At 39.8% G+C, this 12228-nt stretch overlaps 1 protein-coding gene across 14 annotated transcripts in view; it reads left to right on the forward strand.

Moving 5' to 3' along the window:
- The window catches only part of INPP4B (inositol polyphosphate-4-phosphatase type II B), a 302822-nt gene that overhangs the window by 85519 nt on the left and 205075 nt on the right, over positions 1-12228 (forward strand). The window contains exon 2 of one of the 14 annotated variants that reach the window (XM_035324475.1): positions 9706-9810. The exons of the other annotated variants lie outside the window; for them this stretch is intronic. Coding sequence (XP_035180366.1) covers positions 9775-9810 — 36 coding nt within the window. The 5' untranslated portion in view covers positions 9706-9774. The remainder of the gene's footprint in view (positions 1-9705; positions 9811-12228) is intronic. 14 annotated transcript variants of the gene reach the window in all.

The raw sequence follows: 12228 nt of genomic DNA on the forward strand, positions 1-12228 counted from the left end.
TGTGCTCTGTGAATTTGGAGAATTGTGGAAATCTTGCAGAATTTCCTCCTCTTATGCAAAAAGGACAGTTCCGTTTGTGGGAAAAGTAGTTCTGGTTGCTTTGGACTGCAGAGCACTTGCACAGGGAAGCTGGAAATACTTTATTCATTTGAAAGCACCCAGGGAATTTCTAAAATAAGTCTTGCTTTTGGAATTTTGAAACAAGATACTGTGTTTCTGAATACTGCATTCTGATTTGAACTTGAGTTGTGCAGGGAAAGTTTTCCCACTTGTGAACCTGTCAAAATATTATCTAAAAAGCAAAAGAACCGGGTATTTCTATAGAGATTTATTTTAGTGTTTTTTTATTCTTGTATGTGCAAGTAGGCCTTCCTGAAATTTCTCTTTGTCTGAGGCTACGTGACTTTAGTATGAATTTGTGACTTCAAGTGTAAAGGAAATAACAGCTGTACTTCCTTTTGGCCTTTGAGTCAAAAAATGTGCCATATAATTCAGTACCTTTACCCTGCACATCATCAAGTGAAACGAGTATTATGTTTATATTAAGAAGTTTGATGGTCATGTAGCAAAGTAATGGTAGCACTTCAAAAATAAACAGGACAAATGCACACAAATGTATTACCAAGTGGTGGTGGAATAGAGGAAAGTAGGCATGCATCAGATAGTAGGACATAGATTGAGAGGAAAGCAAAACACTTGAGTGATACAGGACTGATAATGTCAGGAGTGAGAATATATCTATTGTAGGACAAAAATAGACTTACGTATTGCCCCTGTTTTACTTGGAATAGTTATGTTGCTTGTAAGATTTATTTTTATTTATTTGAAGGACTAATCTGACTGTTCTCTAAGTAGGTCTTAGTCTGAGCTAACAGGGAGAAAGATGAGTAGTAAGGTGAGGCTGCTTGACTGCAGCCTAGTAGCAATTTGATAACTTCATGGGGGCTGAGTAGTGTAAGACATGAGGTACTTGATGAAGCTGCATCTGGTTGGTATTATGTAGTGGCAGATCTGTGGCAGCATTCTTGTTAAGTGGGGGACATGGCCTGAGAAGAACTTTGCAGAAAATGTTTGGAGACCTGTCTATTTTCAGGTAGAGCTGGGTTCTGCTGTGCTTGAAGCCTGATGTGTAGCTGTGCTCTGAACCTGCTTTTGCAAATTTGGTGAAATGTTTGGATGAGGTCTGCAACAACACGATAGTAGCTGTTGTACTGAAAAGCTGACGTAACTAGCTACTTACCTGCCCTGGGCTGTGATGCCTGTATTGCCTGTAGTGACTGCTGTCTCAGACTTGAGTTGTCAAGTATTTAAGAAGAAAAGCTTCAGGTACTCTGAAAATCAGCTGGTGTTTCTAAGTGGTTATCTAGTGAAGTGGAGTCTTGGTGTGTAACTACTTGGTTCAGAGCAGTGACTTACCACCATTTTGGTCTCCAGAAAAGTCTGTTCATCATCTCAGTAGCTGTCCTCATGAAATAAGAGTGTAACCCAAGTTCTTTCTGTGTGGGCTTGGGTAAGGCCTGTGGTGCAATTCTGGTATGTTAGGTTGCCTCTTCATTTTTGGACATCACCAGTTGCATGGGCAGGGTTCCAGAAGGCAATCACTGGGCTGACATGAGGTTGCAGTTGGCAGTGTGTTTGTTGTGACTGAGCTGGGGTTTGGAGCCACTCTATTGATTACGCCATTTAAAAAGCTCTGGGGAACATGCTGGCTTTATTCTGCCATCTACAGATTAAGTTAAATAAAATGGGTAATGTTTTGGTCTAAAAATTGAAAGAACTTTGGGTTTGATTCTTGTGCAGAATTTCTAAGCAGGAGTAAGGCAAAGTTAGCCTTAGTGGATCTGGTGAGTTGTCTTGGCACATACTGCATCGTTTTGAATTATTACAAAAATCAATTAAATGCTTCACTACTGTAGGTAATATTTCAACTTACTCTCTGGGGTTTAGTCCTACTAAGCATGTGCTTGTGATCATTATCTTTAATCATACATGGCTTTTCTTATGTCCCAAACAAGGTTTTAGCACCGCAACACAGTGGAACCTTGTAATCACCAAGTTTAGCAGCACACATGGGCACATGTGCTCTCTTAAAGCTAATTGTTGTTTTATGCAAATATTTTGGCAACTGATTGTGTAAACACGGTGATTATTTCCTGAAGAAAAACAGGTGAAGGCAAAAGCAGATTACAAGCTCATGGTACCTTACACCACAATGAAACGAGATCTGTTCAGCTAGCAGTGTGGCAGATGTTTTTAGGATTTACAATGACATCTCCCAGCAGTCAGGATTAAACCGTGTTTTTTTGCAGGGCCTCAAATGTCAGTGAAGCAGCTGAGTGCTTTGTGTATTCAGGAGCTGCTGGCAGCTGTGGGGGAACAGGGGCAGTGGTGTTTCCAGCCAGGAGCGCAAGGGGGTTGGTCAAGGGTTTATGTGCATTACAGAGCTTCTGTTTTGTTTGATGTCTTGCTCATCTATTTATTTTTCACTTTGTTTACCCAGAAAAGTTTGCTCAAATTACTTCAAGGGAATCGGTTAATTGATGGTGATCTTTTAATGTGATGTTTTAATCTTTACTGAACTTGAAATGCATAGCTTTAAAGCCTATCATATCTGAGTTGAAAAGACAGTTTACTGGAATACCAAATGGAAATTTTAAGGGGAAAGAAGTCAGGAAATTTAAGAATTAAAGTTCTGATGTGGATTAAATTAAGAATCCTGTATGGTTTGTGTCTGTGCACTGCTTTTCATTAAGGAATTTGCTGCTTTTTTGTACCTTGCTGAAAAAATCGTGTTCCAGAGCTTGTGTTTTCATTTTCAAATAAGTACGCTTCTAAGAGATGTGAGAAAAATTAATATATGAACAGGGAATGTAACTAACGTTTTTCTGTAACCCTATAGTAACCTTGAAATAACAGTGATTAGCGATATCGTCAATCCTTTCAACTAGTGGTGTAAAGCTGTGCAGCACAGGTGAATGGATCTACAGTGTGCTGCTGTTAAAGGCAAGTCCCTGGATTCTCCCTTGGTCACATCTGTATAATTCTATGCCCTCTGTTGTGTTTCTGCTGATAGTTCTTGAATTGATCCAATTCACGAAGCTGACAGAAAAATATTTACCTTCCTGTCTGTCAGGGTCAGCTTTCTTCAGGGTAGTATTGGATATTGCAGAGAACCTCACAGAGGAAATAGCAGAGCAAGCATAAGGAACATGTGGCAATGAAGACGGCAGTATGGAGGGAGGGGACTACCATTTAGGAGGACAGAAAATCTAGATACCAGTATACATCTACTCATGGACAGTAATTAGACTGACCCAACTATGTTGCTCCCTTCACCCTAAATTTTGTGGGATTTGTGGCAGGCTTCTCCAAAATCCATTCCAAATAAATCTCTGACTTCCCCAGTCCAACGGCTTGTAAATCACTCTGGTTTAACAAAAAAAGTTTTGAAGCAATATGGAAATTGCTGCACAAGAGAAGACAGATCACAGAACAGAATAACCGAACTTGTTTGGAGCAGGAGTGGAAGTAGAGGCTCATCCTAGAAACGCTTGCGTCACCGCGCTGTACTGAAATGTAGCCTGCCTGACTTCTTAGTAATCTGAAAATGAAAAAGAGCTCATTTCTGGATCTCCTACATGAGAAATTCCTTCATAGGAAAAGGTGTTTGGAGATTGGTATTTAATGAGGCCAGAGCTGTGTCAAAATTAACACCTAGAGTGGAGGAAGCCTAAAGGCTTAACTGTGGTGTTTGTACCCAGCGATGCAGAAGCAGTGACCTCAATGCGACAGAACTGTATTATGCATGCCAAATCACGTCAGGTTTCCCTGCTGGAAGTATAAAATCAGATTGGACCTCTCACTTATTTTTCCAGACTTTTGGCATAGTCCTTGATAAGTGCTTAGCAGCAGCAAATTCTGTTATAGATCTTAGGTTCAGATTTTTATTCCTACCAACCTTTTATTTGTACATAAAATGGACATAAGTCAGTAATACAGAATTGCTGTAGTCTATTTTCTTAGCACCTTCTTATATTAGTGTTATGTGTAATGAACAATTTTTTAAAAATGATACTGTCTTTTCATGGCCTTTACAAAGTAGGAAAACAGTTTTAGTATTACAGTTGTGACTCTGTTAAAGAATTAATGTTGTTATTGAAGTTGTGTTTTGGACAATTATGTACTGAAGAAAAAATGATTCCCCAGTGGGAGTTACTCTGTAAAACATGCCGATTTTTTTTTTATTTTTTTTTTTTCTGGCATAACAAAAAGAATTAGGATATATCCTATATTCGATAACTCAGAGCTGTGATGCTGAAGGACAGGGTTTGTGGAGGTCTGCATGGCTTTGGTCAAGGGATTTCTGGTACACCCAAAGACTTGGCAATGAATAACTTCCTGAGGTGTCAGAGGAGTTTCTCAGCAAAGGCATTCTGCGCAGAGCTAGGGGAGCAGCTGGAAGGAGCCCAGCTCAGCTGCCTGCAGTTGCTTGGCCTTGGGTGTGACAGCCCGGCTGCAGTCGTGATGCTAAGTTCTGTCTATTGAGAATTTGGGAAACTTAAGATACGTAGACGATTTTAATCCGGAGAGAATTGCAGACATTCAGTGTTGACATGCTGGTGAGTAATTGTAATAGAAGACAGTAGCGTATTGATCTGGTGTTACATTTAACTGCTACAGCTACTGTGCTGCTCCTGAGCTTTATCTGAAAGATGACCCTAATTCAGAAAAGTACTGAAGCAGGTTGTCTGACGCCGTATTTTCTGCCCTCATCTGCTCTTAAGGGTGCAGTTCCATGTACTTACGCACAGAAGTAATGCTGCTGATGCAAACTCCTGCCCTTTGTGCTCGCTATCCCCCTTAGTTGTACAGATGGTGCTGGGTGTAGGGCTGTCCTATACTTGCTGGAATGCTGACCAGCCACCAAATTGCTGTGAGAGGCCACAGAGAATTTGTTCCTTGACAGGTAGCATGATTTCAGTTGAGAGTCTGGAGTGTGTGTACTTGTATTTGTTTAAAGACATGCCTGTAACGTGCATCTTTTAAGGGGATGTTTCCACTTGGACTTAGCTGCGCCCTATTATCAGCTCATCCCAGACAGTGCTGTGGCAGCATTGCTGCTGCTGCTGGAGGTGACACTTGCTGCTGAGTGTGGCCCAGGCACCCCGGCACAGGTGATGTGCTCTCCTCACTCCCTGCCCAACAGAGTGCTTCTGCTCTTACTTCTGCCGTGCTTGTGGAGGTAAGGTTTACCCTTTCCTGGGGTTATGTGGTTATGAGGCTAAAGCATCATACTGAGAAGTTGCTGAGGCTTTTGCCATTTTCTTGTGATTTGTATTGTGGTTGCCTGCTGTGAGATATCCTTCAGTGCTGTCCAAGGAATCTGTTGGCTCTGTTGTTCAGCAATTTATAAGTCTCCTAAAGCAGCTCACAGATTAAAATGCTTGCCTTCAGCCTTTGCTCTCCTGTATTTGTGTAACAGATGTTTTAATTTTACATGTAAGGTGTGGGTGGCTGAATGTTTTCTTGATGAGCTTCTTACAGAAATCACATTTCACAATATCTAGTGTATTTTCAATTATTAAGCCAACTCTGACAAGTAATCTTGATGCCTTCACAAATGGCAAGATGGTCGTACTAATATTCTGCATTACATTTTGCATTAGGGCCAAATGGGGCAAGTAGTTAACTAACTTATCTGTGGCTACCGAGGGGAGCCCAAATGAACTACTGTATGTGTATGTTGTATTGTATTAATGAATGTGTGGTCTTTTGTTTCTTCAGCCTAATGCAGTGGAAGGTTGTCAGGCTGAAATGGAAGTAGCAGTGGCCATAAGCCATGCTGTTACCAACTCCCAGCAGCTGCTAGGAATTTGTCACCCACCAGGCTGGCTGCTGCTCTCCAGTACTGCAAGTTTGCAGGCTTCTGGTAGTGCCCCATGGAGAGCAGGGTGCTGCAGCTTCTCTGCGAATGGGAGGGGTTAGGAAGCACTGTCATCTAGCAAGCTCACTCCGTTCTTTTATATTTCCTTTCATTGCATCCTTTATACATGTCTCCTTCAACAGAGTACAGCAACTGCAATTGTGCTCAGAGCTGTGAATGTCTGGGAGACTGTTTTGGCTTTTGACTGTGCTTTATGTATCTGTATAGCTACCCAGACCCTAGCAAAAACAAGAGCAAAAAATAAGGAAGAAAAACAAAAACAAAAACAAAAAACACACACACACAACCAGTCAGAACAATAACAACAACAAAATGCATACGCAAAACCAAACAAAACAAAAGGAGAAAAAAAAAAACCACCTAAATAATCACTCAGCATTATTTCTGTCTATTACAATGTTCTTGCTGGGAAAACTCATTTCATGATAATTACAGTGTAATTTCAGTATATTCCCTCACTAATATAGTACGCTTTTCAGAAGATGAAAATGCACACAGGAAATTAAATAGGGCAAGACAGCTGAAGGCTGAATCCAGTCTTTATTTCTTCATAATCTAGTATGGTATTACATTAACATCACTTGATGTTAGTGATTCATATTTGTAGAAACACTTGTTAAATTTGTTCGGCTTTTATGGCAATCTTAGGTTAAAATGTAAGGTAGTCAATGTGAGAATGTGGCTGGAGGATCTTCTCACGCAGCCAGGCTGCTGATGTTACATCAGTGCCCTTCTGGGTGCAAGGTGGGCTTCGCTGTAGTCTCTGACAGTTCAGTTATTTAAGGCCTACAGGCATGATGGTTGGCAGTGCCTGAGGACAGGTATACTATGTGAAATCGTTTTTCAGCATGCTACATTTTGACAAGAAAAAAGGTTTTTGAAACTTGTTTTTGTTTTTTCTTTTTAAAAAAAATCAACAGTAATGAGGTAGAATCAAAATATAGCATGGAGTTTTAATTACAGGTAATATAAATTCAAAAACTGATGCAAGAAGCTTTCAATTGGCTCAAGTAACATCATTTGGGATTAATGTATTTAGGGTAATTACTCTAGCATAGCCAGCAACTACTAGCAAAACACTTGAAATAATGGATATGATTCTGCTGCTTAATATTCCTTGCCACTTGCATGGATTAAACTCTGGATGTGTTTTAAGAAAGTACTTAGTGTGTGTCAGTTTAGGAACAGCACAAGAGGTTAAAAGTTAGCTCTAGTTCTCCTCTCTGATATATTGCGTAGGGTAAAATGTTATTGAAAGCTGCTTAGTTCTTGCTTTTAGTTCTTGCTTGTGTGAAAAATTTCTGTGTAGATTTCTGTGGTAAAGGCTGGAAGACAGATTTCATATATCCCTGGCAGTAGTTACAAGAAAGATTAGATGAAGTGAGTCTGTTTTCTCCTTTTTTTTTTTTTTCCTCAGAAATTGCTGTAGTTTTATCAAATCCTTAAACTGACTAATTACATCTAGGAGGTTAAAAATGCTTAAATTTCTAAAGTTAGTTTCTTCTGATTATTGATTTCTTAAAAAAAATCTTAGATCCTTTGCTTGATTTTTTTCCATTTTTATATATGGTTTCATGCTTACTAGTTTGAAGTTTTTGTTTCTATCTAAAGTAACTGAACTCATGTGGCTTAACAGTGAGTAAGTGTGAGTGTACACCCAACCCTGCCCCTGCCTGCAAATGCTACTGCCAACCACACTATCAGTGCTCAATTTTGGCAAGCTGTGTGAGCTTTCTCCTTATCACGGCTGTGTCCACGCCTTCCTCTGCTGCTGGTCTTTTCATGAACATCTATGCCCAGGGCCATTTTCTGCGTCTCTTGGTATGCCGAGGAAGTCAAAATTTAGTTTGGTTGCGTGGTCACCGAATCTCACCTTTCTAAAGGTCTGCAACATTTGCAGACACTCTACTTGCTATGCCACCGCCCAGAGCGATGGTAAGCTCGCTTTATGCAAGAAGATGGGAATCATGTCACTATCAAGTTTCTCCCTTACTTGTTAAGTATTAAAAACAAGACTCATGCAGGAGGAAAGCTGTTAATGATGACAGCATCTAAACAGAATTATGGATAGCTCTTTCTCCACCCTCCCCTGAATTGTTTCCAGATGTCAGACGTTATCTAACTATTTGGTTCAGTTTGGATTTGAGACCATGGCAATGTGACAAAAGTAACAATCAAGTCAGTCAAAGCTTAGTACAAAACTTCTGGATTGAGGACTTTGTTGGCAAGTGCAATGCTGCTCACTCAGCTTTAACCACCTTTTTGCCGCAAACTTGGAGAAAATGCTGTCAGAGGAGTTACTTGTGAAGATGACTGGAAACAGGGCTCCAGAGGTCGTGTGCTCAGTGGGTAGTGAGCTGGTGGCTCCAGGCTTCCTCCTCTACAGGGATTTGGAAAAAGACTGCAGAGTTAACAGTAAGAGGAGAAAAAGTAGCTGATTTTTTTTTTTTAATTATTCTTCCTCTCTCTCTCCCCCTCAAAATTCCCAAAGGGGATGAAATAGCTTGTATTCCCGCAAAGATGATCACAGGGCTAGAACACCTTTCCTGCGAAGAAAGCCTGAGAGACCTGGGGATGTTTGGCCTGGAGAAGACGCTGGGGAGACCTCATGGAACCTTTTCAATACTTAAAGGGGGCTTGTAAAAAAGATGGAGCAACTTTTTACTCAGACAGACAGTGCTAGGACAAGAGGGAATAGTTCTAAACTAAAAGAGGGGAGGCTTAGATTAGAGGTTAGAAGGAAATTCTTTCATTCAAAGGGTGGTAAGGCCCTTGCACAGGTTGCCCAGGGAAGCTGCGGATGCCCCATCCCTGGAGGTGTTCAAGGCCAGTCTGGATGGGGCTTTGGGCAGCCTGGTCTGCCCTGCCCATGGTAGGGGCTTGGAACTGGATGGGCTTTAAGGTCCCTTCCAACCCAAACCATTCTGTGGCTGGCTCCGAGTTGAGTTCCAAGAAGGAATACCAGCCCAGAGCTGGGAATCTCATTTCTGTGGTCCCTTGCCATTGCAGATGTGAGAGCACTCATCTCTGGATACTGCTCGTGGGCTTTTAGTGCTGTTCAGCCAAGATAACTGAAAGCACACATGCAGTGGTGTTGCTGTTGGTACCATATTCTACCAGGTTGTGAAGTCATGAGGTAGTGTAGTGTTGCTAGGGAAGGAGACAAAGGAGAATGGTTTCATTAATGGTGTATATTTGATTCAAAGCAATCAGCTGGTATGTTCTCCTCATGCCTTGTAGAATTTGACCACAGCATCTCAGTACGATAAACATACATCTTCTGTAACGCTTCTTAAAAGTTGCTGTTAGCTGCTGTGACATTTACCGTAGTAGTAGTAATGATGGACGTTTTGGGTACTGAAGTCAGTGTTGTAAGTGGTTTCATAGGGTTTCTATGCAGCAGAGTGTAAGAGTGTGCTGTTTTTTAATGTGCTTTTATTTTATCATCTCCTAGATTGTTGGTTGCCCTTCATGTTATGTCATTTTGATCAGTTTCCTGGGGAGTATCAAATAGTTCACTCAGTGTTTAAGGCACAGCAATTACAGAGAGATGATACATGAAGCAATAAATCGCTTTTGAGGGTGATGAAATGCCAAAGCAGTGATGAGACCTACTGAAAAAGTGAACTGTTTGCGTAAGTTTTTTGGGGAGCCTTTTTCTGTTTTGCTTTAGATAGAAAGTGAAGCAAGTGAGGAGAAACATGAAAAATAATTTAAAACTTATTTTACTTTGAGACTACTTCACTTTGCTGCTTGCTTAGTCTCTAGTTTGCCTGTGGGCTGCTGCTGAAACTCCTTTTTGAAGAATTTGGCAGCATGGAAAAGGAGGGATGTTACTAAAACCACAAAGGATCAAACGTGTAATGGTATGTCTTAGCAATGTCTATATGTATATTTGCAGGTGAACACTTTGTGTAATTGCAGTATTTTGTGCACGTATTTACATGTTTTGGCATGCAACCGAAAGTATTATAGAGATAGAAATGGGGTTGTTGCTTATTTCAGTCTGTAAGAAAAAATTCAATTGGTTCTCTTGAATTTGGGGGGTGAGGGGTGGGTACCACAGCTGCAATTACACTCCAGGCATTTGTACTGTGTATTGGAAACCTTTTGATTTGCTGTTTGTGATCACTGCTAAAAACATTAGCATCTAGGGCTTTTCCCCCTTCCCCTGACTGAGACCAGTAATTTGCAGCTTCAAGTCAGAATGTGAAAACCGAATGAAGATTGAACTTGCTTCTGAAAACTGTTTCAAAGCTGTTATGTCGCAATAAGCGTTGACATTTCCAGAACGCTGCGCAGTTTCATCATCTTTAATCCAGTGCTTTCAGCTGCACCTTTCTTTTAATAACATCCATGAATGTATTTTAATTTTGTTCTGAAAATGCTTTTGGGAAAGTTAATTACTGTTATCTGTAATTGAGTATTTGAAATAATTGTTTCAGAAACTTGAAGCTGTCTTTTTATGACCAAAGAAGAATGAAAACACAGAAGGGCAAGATAGAGGTTATTATATCCCATGTCTGCTCAGTAAGCATGCAGTAAAATCATAGTGGGATGCCAGTAAGCATTTAGAGAATACTTTATGTAAAGACTTGCAAGTGCAATATGAACCGCAACGTGAGGAGAAAAAAAAAAAGGAAAAAAATACATCCAAGGGTAGTGAATTTCTTCATCTGTCCCTTCAGCTGGTCTTCGCTCTAAAACTATATTGAAGTTGTTGATTCCGTACTTTTTTTCCCAGGAAACATAAATTGTTTTTTCTTGAAATCACATCTCACTTGTGAGGTAAATTTCACCTAATTCTGCACAGTATTTGATAAAATTGTCAGTGAATGTGTGTATGTATGTGTACATGCACATATGGTTTTATAAGCCAGCTGTGGTTTCTTGTTTGGGCTACTCAAATGCATAGACTCTTCTGAGACTGTTTACGTATCATTTTGTTGTAAATAAAGTTTTCCTTGAGGAAGATCTACTGTAAAGTCTGCTAGAAATGGCATCTCTGAATACGGTTGCGCAACATAAACTTTTGACACATTTGCTAGGTAAAAACATTCCCTACAGATTAGGAGAAGGTAATTGCAGTAGTTGGATTTATGGTTTGTATCCAACCTCACATTTTCAGAGACAAAAATGTGAGAATTGTTCTGCGCGGGAAATCTTTAGTGTTCTATAGGGCCATTTTTGCACATTAAATATAGATGGGTTGTGTACTTGGAGTATTTACAAATGTCTTGAAATGGTTTTACTGGAGCTTTCACTTTGGTTTTCTTTGGTGGTAGTTGTGGGCATAGAGCAATCTAGAAGATGGGCTGTTGTAGATGTTTATTTAAAATAATTAAAAATTGCAATAAATTGTAGAAGTGGACATATTGATGAATGCAACATGCTGAAGAAATCTACACATTAATTAAACAGAATGATTCATTTGTTCCAAAAGGTCCCTGAACCAGACTGTTGGAAGCTTGGAAGTGGTGTAGCATAGCATGGTGGCATCGCTGCCATGTTCTTAAAGAATTCCCCAGTTAGGTGCTTTTGTTTGCTATCAGAAACAGATACTGTATGAGATGGGCCTTTGTGCAGATAGTCTAGTTTATTGCTTTATTCAAGCTTTTTTTTTTTTTTTTTTTAATTTAGATGGCTGAGTTCTAACTTGTAAATGTTGTTCTTCTGTTTAAGTAATCCAGTTAGGAGAACAACTTGAATTTTTCTAAGATGCTAGCATAATTGGAGCGATGAAAAATGTTTTTCTCTTGAAGGTAGCTAAGATTTCAAAATATTTGTCCTTGCCTGCTTTTTTTTCTTTACTAGGAAATATTTTGAGTATGTGTGTACAATTTGAACACATTTAGAAGCAAATTGAGACAATTATCTCTTCAGTGATGATGAAATTCTGACATTCATTTCATAAATAGTAACCAAATATAGTTAGCCTTGTGAAATAGCCTTTTTCCTCAGTTGCACGCAATTGAAGTTATAGAAAACAATGTTTTAAAAGCAAATTTCTGAAAGGCCAGATCTACTTCTGAAGACCAGAGTTCATTTAGCCTTTTGAGCTGTTCTTGGCTTCTACCTTCATGATTCCTTTCCATGTTTTTTCCTTCTATATCCTTTAGTGGGTAAGACTTAGCACCCTAATCAGCTACTTTTACATAAGACTGTTCAGTGTAAGTGGCCTTTATACAGACTCGTGAAAACCAGCTACTGTGAAGATGTTTTTACCTGTGGGCAGGACAGACTTCTTGACTGTCAGATTCAAGCAAAATAACCAGGTTGGTGGG

Source organism: Oxyura jamaicensis, chromosome 4 (genome assembly GCF_011077185.1).
Source record: "Oxyura jamaicensis isolate SHBP4307 breed ruddy duck chromosome 4, BPBGC_Ojam_1.0, whole genome shotgun sequence".
NCBI classification, from domain to species: domain Eukaryota; kingdom Metazoa; phylum Chordata; class Aves; order Anseriformes; family Anatidae; genus Oxyura; species Oxyura jamaicensis.